Here is a 10,493-nt window from a genome sequence, read left to right as displayed (position 1 = left end):
TTAGAAGTTACACCCAGTAACTTCTCTGAAACAGAATTCCTCCCCTTGGCTGAAAAGGGTCCCGTCCTGGTTGCAGGATTTTAGGAATGAAGGGCAGCCAGCCCCCAGCCCCATGGAAGAAATGAATGGACTTTAGAGCATCATCTGGATGGGAAACCTAAATTTGTCCCTAGCACCTAATGATCTCTGCCACTGACAACCACTGACCACCACTTTTTGGATCAATCTTTCGACAAAGTAAGTTTGGAAAGACTTTTGGGTGGAGAGAAAGTGGTGGTTGCCACGTCTGGAGCCTCCTATTCCTTGCCATTTCAGGGCCAACCATGAAATCTGATGGGCTCTTATACAAAAAAAAAATTACGTGAGAAAGACAGTGTCGATTTTCTGCACTATGTCTTAGACCGGTGGTTCCCAACCTTAGCTTCCCAGATGTTCTTGGACTACAACTCCCAGAAATCCTGGCCAGCACAGCTAGTGGCAAAGGCTTCTGGGAGTTTGAGTCCAAGAATATGTGAGGACCTAAGGTTGGGCACCACTGTCATAAACTAACATTTTGTGTGGAACATACAAACACCTTGGGATGGTAAGCCTTCGGAAAAGATAGACACCTAAACTGTCAGACACAACAGAACCTTCTATTTTTCCTTATGCTGAGATTTGCCACCCTGGCTTCTGAAAGTTGCTTTCCATGGCACTTGGGAAGCCCAGCCGTTCCCTCAGACTCCAACCTGTTCCTGGAGACCTGACAAATGTCGAGGGAAAGGAACAAAACTTCTTTTTAGGGGTGATGGGTGTATGAATTTCAGGATCGGGGCAGATGAATTTATCAGTCTTCCCACTGCCACAGAGGGTCCATGACATCTTGCCACCTGAAGCCAAGTAGTAAATTGCTCCCTCCTGCCGCCACACCATGGTACCTCAAGGTGGTTAGGTTATTTTGGCACATGAAGCAGAAGGTCCCTTAAGCAGAGCCCCTATGAGCTCTGGCTGTAAAGCCTTAATCATTCCACATGCTGCATAACAGACATACCCCTCGTTTGCTCTACTGCTCCTGCAACCCTCGCTGCCTGCTGCTGTTTTAAAATTACCCAGAATGCCTTGCAGCAAAGTTATATGAGGCCCAGGAGCATTCTGGGGGAAAGTAGTTGCTCCCCCTGATGGCCTTTGGTCTGCATTGCCCCATTCGGGATTCAACGTTGGATGTCTGCTGACACCGAAGTTACACTTTGAAGACCAATACAAGGGAGTTTCCATACGGGACTTCTTTTTAATGATGATAAATTAGGCATTCAAAAAGCTAGCAGGCTCTTACCACGATCGCTTTTAATGTAAAACAAGGAGTGTTGAAAGTTTAAAACAGGGGCGGGGGGGATTTCCCCACTTCTTCTCATTACCAATAAACATTTGAAAAGCATAAAGTATTTACATTGCAATAAAATTAAGTGACAGGTGCCACATTCTATCATAGTCTTTATTGGGAAGTGTAGTAAAATTGCACACAAGGAGGTCATAAAAAGAGATGGGGGAAAGGGAGGAAAATCACTACGATCAAAAGACAAGATTCTGGATTTATTTTGTTTGGATGGATCACAGGGAATGGAGAGATCAGAGACCCCCGTTTACCCTTGCTTTTGATTGGTAAGAGTAAAAAGTTGGCACAGAACCGAAATACCCAAAGAATCAGATGCATCAAGAAGAATGCGACTGACCATCCTCTGTTGCCATTCAAAGGAAGCATCCTCCATAATAACAGTAGACACCAGTCTTTAGAAACATAGAACTGTGTTGATTACAGGAAGCCTCTGATCCAAAGTACTAAGCCAGGGAGGTCCTTTCTCTTGTGGTCCACCAACGTTGTGACAATCCAAGGTGGTTCTCTAGTGTTTGATTCCAACATGGAAGGCTGGGTCCCTAGGCCAGTGCCAATGCGCACCACGAGTCTTGGCGAAGGGGAACACTGAGTCCTGAGGGCTGGGGCATGGAGGGCGAAGAGAAGGGGTAATCCTCCGGCTCGTACTTGAACTGGGTGTGGCTGTCGGCCAACACTTCTTCAGACGGGCTTGGACCCTATGAAGAGCGACAGTCAAGACAAGAATAATGAAAAATGCTTCTAGGGCTTTCAACTGGTTTAAATCCCTCTAGTGACTGACAATGTATGGCTGGTCAGCGGCTTAATTCAAGATCTGGACTTCTATATATTCATGCTCTTTGCAGCTTTGGGATACACAGATCCCCACCCGCAGCTTGGAAAAACATTATCTTCAACTTCCCTACAGTATTTTCAGAAATTCTGTGCAAAAAAGTAGCATTATCAGGCTTGATCCTTCTCTCTCTTGATGGACTCCCTGTATCCAGTTTTGCTTTAACTTTTGCTGTCTTTTTTTTAAAAAAAGGCTTCCCCTCTTCTTATTCTGCTCCACACCCATGTGAACCTGTCCAGGTCTTAAGATAAGCCAGATCATGTATCCACCAGAAGGATTTTTAAGCCAGCTGGCGCAAGAGAGGGGGGCCTTTTCTGTGGTGACCCAGACTTACTGAATGTCCTCATGCTGGCTTCCTTCTCTGTTTTAAATAAGGCTTAGAAATCTTAGCTGTTCCAGACTGCTTTTTACTTTAATGTTAAGTCTTTTATGCAGTCATTTTCACTGCTTTGGTTCTTTTAAAAGGTTTGTGTTCAGTGCACTAAATTGTATGCAGAACTTGGAAATATTATATTACATTATATTTCTATACTCCACCATCTAGTTGCATGCCATTACTCTGAAAAAAAAAGAAAAGTGTAGCATAAATACAAAATAAGAAATTACTTTTAAAATAGTTACTTTTGGGATAACAAGACAAATGGAGAGATGCATCTAAGGAACATGGTTTTAAAGTAACATTTGCAACACATTAATGTTACTTTGAAATGTTATTTTAAAAAAAGATTACATGTACTCTTCTTGCCTTACATTAATCAGAGATTTTAATTTTAACATGTGGTCAATATGGCCAGATAGGCGGGGTATAAATGGAATGAATGAATGAATGAATGAATGAATGAATGAATGAATGAATGAATAAATAAATAAATAAATAAATAAATAAATAAATAAATAAATAAATAAATAAATAAACAAACAAACAAACAAACAAATAAATAAATAAATAAATAAATAAATAAATGTATGTCAAATCTGGCCCACTATTTTAAGTTCTGATTTTATTTTACTGAGCCCACCTAATTACAGATCACTGATACTCTGGCTAGCAAAATCAAGCGCAAAATGTCCATCGTGCCACCTTACCCATGGCCCATGGTTGAGTTACCACAGGCTACTTTAGCTGCATCAAGGGAGCACAAATCAAATATAAATGCCCCCCCCATCTATTGATGTCTCTGGAATATTTTACCTGGGAAGCAGAGACTATTGGCTGCCCCACGTACTGCGCAGTTACAGCGGGTTCCGTTTTTAAAGTGACGGTGCTTTCAGAATTGGTAATGGAAGAAGGTGAATTAGTGGTTGAAGTTGCAGACCCTGAGAAAGAGAATGGTGTAAGAAAGGATACATTAATGTATGCATGAGGCACATCACATTATGGTCACCCTTTGCTAGCACTCCCCACAAGATCTGTTCACATTTCCATTTCTTTCAATAGTTCTCACAGCCATGCATACCCCTCCAAGACTTAACATCATTCCATTTATTTCTGTCCTACAGTCAGTGCTTATGGATATATTTTTTTAACCCATAACTCCTAGAATCCTTAGCCATGTTGGGTGGGGGATTCTGGGAGTTGAAAGTTTAAAAAGTAACTTTTCCTTGCATTCCAAGCTCTGTTAATTATTTCATTACATGCTGTCAATTCAAAACCTAACAGGACCTTCATAGTAAGTGAGATATTTAAGGAGTTGTGTTACCAGCTCGACTCCCCTGGTGAGTTCCCATGACCAAGTAGGGATTCGAACCCTGATCTCCAGAGTCCTGGACCATTCACTCTATCTGCAACACCAGTGCTTCTCAAACTGGGATCCCCAGATGTTCTTGGACTACAATTGAAGCTTGTGCTGCACTAGCTGTGCTGATCAGGATTTCTGGGAGTTGTAGCCGAAGAACATCTGGGGACCCACATTTTAGAACCACTGGAATACACCACAACTGGACACCACTCTTGAGTAAAAGTGAACCCCATTCTCCACAAGCCAGTTCTTAAGTAGGCAAACCCGTGTACAAGAAGAGTCAACAAGCTTCAAAGTTTACAGAAGTGCAAAACCTTATTTAAAAAAACACACACCCTAAAAGGAGGGTAGAAAACAAATAACCACAGGATCCAGACATAGAAATGAAGTTCTGGGCGAGTTAACATCTTTATCAGACCAGTACAAAATACAAATAGGTATTTTGGGAATACCTATTTGTACTCTTTAGAGAAACATGGAATAAGAGCTGAGGTAAAGCCAAATAGCCCCAAAATTGATGTGATCCCTGTGACTCTAAAATGAGAGGGCAAGGGAAGAGAAAGGGACTGAGGAATGGGGAAGGGAAAAAATGAACAAAATTCAACTTGGTGGTGATGGGAAAACAATCCTGTAATACCCTATTATGTCCTTATTATCATGCAGTAAGACAAGGATGGTTGAAACCTTGATGAGGAACCCTTCCTGACATACAACAGTTTATGTTATCTGATGTGCTTAGATACTAATTGTCTGCCAAGTCACCAATGGCCATTCACAATGATAAAATGTCCTCCACCCTTCACAGGAAAGGGGGAGATACCAGGGGATGTATCAGGGCGTACCTTATCAAGACAGCATGGGTTGATATCCCATTAAAACCTGAATCCATTGCTGCCTTACCTACACCAAACATGGCATGGATGGAGTTTCCCCCACACCCAGGCCTGATCCTCCTGCTGCGGCCTATGGAAAGATTACTGCCAACCCACCGGGAATGGGTACAGATGGGTGTCCAGCCTTAAAAGCCATCTCTGAGACAGAACTAAAATGACTGCCAGCCTCATGACCACTCACTTGCCCTGACACTGATCTTTCCGTCTGGAGCGCTAGAGAATCAGAACAAGACTCCAGACTGCACCCTGAAGCCTGGCAACCTTAACTCCTGGCCTAAACTATTCTTTTTTGTCTCTTCCAGCCAAGCCAAAAGTTTCTTGAGGCCCTCAAGGTTGACATGCGAGGACTTTTAGTGGAGACAATCACACCGCCTACTTTGACACTCAAGTCCCCTGTCTTCTCCATGCCTTTACGGTAGCCAGGAGGCGGAACAATTTTTTTCCCAAGCAACCTGATATTGTTGCAAGCTATCCTTGCTTGAATGTGAATTGCTGGGCTTGGCTTGATTCTGAACCAACAATTAAGAGCCATTAGCTTTACCAAAGACCCTTCTCTTCATTTCGCCTGCCCGTCTCCTGTTATCTCCCTTGTATAAAGATGTAGACTGCCAGTATCTTGTGGCATCTTCTTGCGTACCCTTGAAAAGCACCATCCACACTTGACAACAGAACAACAGCAACTACAATGATTACTACCTGTTGAGGATTTGCCTTTGTTGATATTTTTTGGTTTCCTCTTCCTTGTCTGGATGCTTTCCTTTTTCATTGCCAGAGGCCTTGGTACCTTGATATCAAAGAGGATAAAAATAATTTGTACTTGGTTAGACCTGTATTTCTTGCCTACATGCATGCATATAATTTCCCCAAAAAAATAGACACTGTGCTTGTGCAATATACATGGTGTCCTTGTCCTTCACAGGAACTATTTTTCTCATTGGCAGTCCTTGGCCATGTTGATGTTTAAGCTGCAATACGCAGAGAACTTTCCGACATATTTTTTCATTTTATTTTCCCTGTTTCCCAGCCTAAAAGGTGGGATAGCCATAGGCAAAAGCTCTCACGCTCGTGAGAACAAAGATAGCTTCGTGATCCCAAAATCTTGAGAGGCCTGAGCATCACTCTAAAAGGAAGGCATTATGATGTAATGTAAAGCAAAGTGGCACCCTCTTATGGAATGCTCTCCCTGCAGAATCATAGCAGGCATCTTCCCTTAAAGCCTTAAAAAAGTTCCAGAACTTTTTAAAGAAGCTTTTCAGGAGGTTCTCTTCAGTTAATTGGGACAAATGAAGAAGAAGGACAGAATTATTGTGCCTTCTTTTGTTTATTTGTAATGATAGCTTCAGTGTTTTATAGCTGATTTCATAATTTATGTTGTCTTTATATATTTTTATTGTTGAATGCCCAGAGTGAAGATTTTGTTAGATGGGTAGTACAGAAATTGAATGAATGAATGAATGAATGAATGAATGAATGAATGAATGAATGAATGAATGAATGAATGAATGAAACGGTGTGTGATACATTCTGGATCCCAGTGGAGGTTGCATTATGCAGTGGTAAGCCACACTCAAAAGTGGAAAGCCGTGTGCTTTTCCAAAGCATATTTTCATGCCGAAGAACAGTGCTCTCGAAATAAACACTTTATTTGAAAAGAGAACGGTATTTCCTAGAAATGTCTGGTGATATGATTCTACACTACAACAAGACCCCCATTCTCATAACATCTCTTTAAAAAAAGGTGAAAACTCCTGCTTTTCTTTTCTGTTGCAGCACTGAAATTCAGCATTACCCCCTTCTGATTTGGCTGGAGCAGGTCTGTAAAAAGCCTGGGGGGGGGGGCCTACAAGGATCTCTCTTGTCGCCCACTCTTATATTACAGCCTACTCAAACATAATCTCAGTTGACTTCACGAGGATTTACTCTCAGGTGGATACAGGACAGGAACCTAGAAAGTGATCATATACCATGAGTCCATCTGGCCAAAAACTGATTGATAATGAGATTCCTGAATTTCAGAGTTTCACTCCTTTCTGGGACCTTCTGCACGCAAAGCATATATTCTACCATTCAGCTGCACCTTCTCAGGCCAGCCCACCGCTGCCACCACCATGTTGATCTCTCCAGACCTTCACTCTTAGACTGGGTGGCTAGTGTTTTCCCTAGTTTCATATTTGTATGGGGTATCGCACTGAATTGCTGAATGCACATGTGCATGATGAGGTCTATTAATGTATGTATAATACCATCAATTATAACACAGTGTACCAAGTAGCATACAACACAGACACGTAGATTGTTGTGTATAGAGTCTATCAATGGAAGAAGCAAAGGGGAGCAGAATCTTTAGTACAACTCCTTACTCCCTATACTTCACAGTGCCTATAACTAAATACCAAGGCTCCATATCAGATTTGGACAAATCCTGAACAAAATCAGCCTACCACTTGGAGCACTCACTATCCTGAAACTGAACCTACGTCACAGGATTGTTGTGAAGGGGATGTTGCACATGGAGATGGTGGTGGGGAGAATCTTGTGTACCCCCTCATGCTTCTTGGAGAACATGGAAGATATAAATGAAATAAAGATACAATCAAATAGGTTTGCTAGGGTTTGGAAACTAGGAACTCACCCCGTGGAGCTTCATGTACAATCCGCAGGCGTTGCAGACGGGCTCGCCTTCTGCATTCCGTCTCCAGAGTGTCGTGTTGGTTGTATGACAGTTAGTGCAGCGAAGACCGGCACGTCTAGAGGAAGACTGAAAAAGAGGAAACGCAAAGGTGCTCTTGAGAGTCCCCTGGACTGCAAGGAGAACAAACCTATCCATTTTGAAGGAAATCAACCCTGTGCGCTCACTGGAAGGAAAGATCCTGAAGCTGAGGCTCCAATATTTTGGCCATCTCATGAGAAGAGAAGACTCCCTGGAAAAGAGTCTGATGTTGGGAAAGTGTAAAGGCAAGAGGAGAAGGGGACAACCGAGGATGAGATGGTTGGACAGTTTCATTGAAGAGACCAACATGAATTTGACCCAACTCTGGGAGGCAGTGGAAGGCAGGAGAGCCTGGTCTATTCTGGTCCATGGGGTCACAAAGAGTCGGACACAACTTAAGGACTAAACAACAACAAAGGTGCTTAAATGCACAAGCAGGGGGGCGCGGGTGGGGGCAGAGCTGTTAGAGTGAGTGGGCTTCTGTTTGCATTAAACGAAAGAGGACAGATCCTGAGACAAATTAAAAGAACGTCCTGGGAGATGGAAAGAAATGATTTGACACCAAAGATAACACTAATTAATCATTTGCAAGGAATAATGTTCTGCTGGGATCAGTTCCATTTGCAGTTTTTACACATGTACGTAAGCGGCTGTGCTAATATCCATAAAATCCCTTCTGCTGGAGTTAAATAGGGTTATCTGGTTGGCCAGATAAATTATTTCAGAATCTAGAGCAAGAAGAGTCAAATATTATACAAAGAATTTTGTTACTGAACATTGAACGGGTGCTGGTGGAATTTATTTTAAAATTCGTTTATTTTAAACGTTTATATCCTGATATTAATTCTGAAGAGCCAGAGCGGGCTCATAAGAAAATAAATTAACAACAAAGACAGTTATAAAGAAAACAAAAAGACAGCAGCACAATGTACAAGAAAAGAAAATATGGCAAAGTAGAAACTGCTTAAAAGAGAAAGTTAAAGTGGTATTCTGAATATGTTATTTTTTAAAAAAGCTTTAGAAACTTCTGGAAGCTTGGGAGTGAAGGGTGTGTGTGGAGGGCTTCGCATCCATGTGTGAAGGGCTGGTGTGTGGGAAGTGGCCCCAATTGCCTCAGGTGCCCAAATTACTATTTTTGGTTCTGAGAATTGGTCTCCCTCAGAAGGGAGTACCAGAGTCATTGAAAAGGTTCTCTCCTCAGTTCTGATGAAAGGTATCTCAGAGGTTGAGATGACCATGAGGAGTCAGATGAAGCCCCAGGTCTGATCCTATCAACAGTCCATTCAAATGCTCTCAGTACTACCATGGAAAGTAAATAAAGACATATATCTTCAATCTTAAAAAAGATTACTCTCTTCAATAGTCAAGCTTTCTCATAAATGAGTTATATCTACCTTGACCGAGGCACACTCTCTCTGTATATAAAGCTACTTCCCAGCTTTTAAGGCAGAAAGTGTTGGTTCATGGTGATCTTCTCCCAGCAGACTTGGAAATTATGTATATCAGGAAGAATTTGATATCTGTTTACTTTGCTGTTAGAAGACCTGGGGCCATCAGTGATGAATTAAGTGAGTAGGACTCAAAATGCTAAGAAGCTCAAAAGACCACAGGCAGTATCGGTATTTCAGGAAGAAGAATGGTGTGGGAAGGAAAGGCAGATTTTTGAAGGCACTGGTCGGAAAAACAATAATTAGAACACAAGCTGTGCTTAACATTGTAGCTTTGCTTGCTTCTTTTCTACGGCCTTTGTTCATGACTTCCACCTAATATTCTCAGCCTGAAAAATGACGAGGAATCCTTGTAGAATCTTAAAAGTTGGAGGTCTAAATCTTCGAATTAGGTGCGGGCCACTCTGTTGTGCCTCGCTAGACAGTTACCCCGCATGACAGTTTTTTCACTAGACATTGACTTTTTGCGATTGCTATAGCGATTCGCAAAACAGTGATTCCTATGGGGGAATTTCGCTGGACAATGTTTGGTCCCTGCTCTGCAAACCAATTTTCGCTAGATGACGATTTTGACAGCTCCCTCCGTGCTCGCAAAACGGGTGTTTTCGGGACCTAAGCTTAGCAAGACAGCTATTTAAACAGCTGATCGCAGTTCGCAAAGCGGCTTTCCTATGGCCAATCTTTGCTAGACAACGACGATTCTTCCCCATTGGAACACATTAAACAGGTTTCAATGCATTCCAATGGGGAAATGCTTTTTGCTAGACGACGATTTCGCTAAACAGCGATTTCAGTGGAACAGATTATCATCGTCTAGCGAGGCACCACTGTAACCTGAAGCACACTGCAAGGCAACCCATGGTTATTAATCATGGCTCCTCTTTGAATGAAGAAAGAGGGCGGCTCTTTAGAAGGGAATTAAGTTATACATTCCTTCTCAGGAACAGCAACATTGGCAGTGGAAACAAAGACAGGAAGAAAGAAGTCTGTTTTGTCTGCTGAGAAGTGAGGGAGGCACCCCCACATCGCCAGGAGGGTTCCCAGAGTTTTCTTCAGAGAAAGTGAATTCCGTTCCCGCTTTCTTCCAGGCAGCCTTTGTAGAATTTTGACCTTGGCTGAGATGCTGTTGACTTCAACCCTGATCTCTGCAACGATTGTTTATACAAAACTAGGACCCAAAGCCCTTCGGAGACAGCCAAATGCAACCAATAAGCTTTTGGCTTTGTGGGCTTCCAAACGACAGGACAGCTTCACACACAGGCTCGGCCACAAACTGATTCCCCTCGCACTTTGGTTCAGACCATGCATGATGCTCAGTGGAACAATTCCCCCCAATTGTTTATTTTCATAAAATAAAATCCATGCCCTACAGGGCTGCACTGTGTCCTTTGGCATGTCCCACTGGCTGGATAGCTTGACGGTTTAGGTATCTGGCTGCAGAGCCAGAGGTTGGGAAATGCGTAGAACCGGCCTGTGTGGCCTTGGAGTAAACTGCACAGTCC

The 10,493-nt window shown here is 42.6% G+C and overlaps 1 protein-coding gene across 5 annotated transcripts in view; it reads right to left on the bottom strand.

Moving 5' to 3' along the window:
- Positions 1-1,453: 1,453 nt before the first annotated feature.
- The window catches only part of GATA5 (GATA binding protein 5), a 46,542-nt gene continuing 37,502 nt past the window's right edge, over positions 1,454-10,493 (bottom strand). For all 5 annotated transcript variants that reach the window (XM_072996760.2, XM_078392109.1, XM_072996759.2 and 2 more), the window contains exons 4-7: positions 7,466-7,591; positions 5,530-5,617; positions 3,394-3,518; positions 1,454-2,067 (exon numbers count right to left, since the gene is read on the bottom strand). In XM_072996760.2, coding sequence (XP_072852861.1) covers positions 1,912-2,067; positions 3,394-3,518; positions 5,530-5,617; positions 7,466-7,591 — 495 coding nt within the window. In that variant the 3' untranslated portion in view covers positions 1,454-1,911. The remainder of the gene's footprint in view (positions 2,068-3,393; positions 3,519-5,529; positions 5,618-7,465; positions 7,592-10,493) is intronic.

This window comes from Pogona vitticeps, chromosome 4 (assembly GCF_051106095.1).
Source record: "Pogona vitticeps strain Pit_001003342236 chromosome 4, PviZW2.1, whole genome shotgun sequence".
NCBI classification, from domain to species: domain Eukaryota; kingdom Metazoa; phylum Chordata; class Lepidosauria; order Squamata; family Agamidae; genus Pogona; species Pogona vitticeps.
The sequence above is the reverse complement of the archived record's forward strand: the minus strand, read 5'-3'. Positions and strand labels throughout refer to the sequence as shown.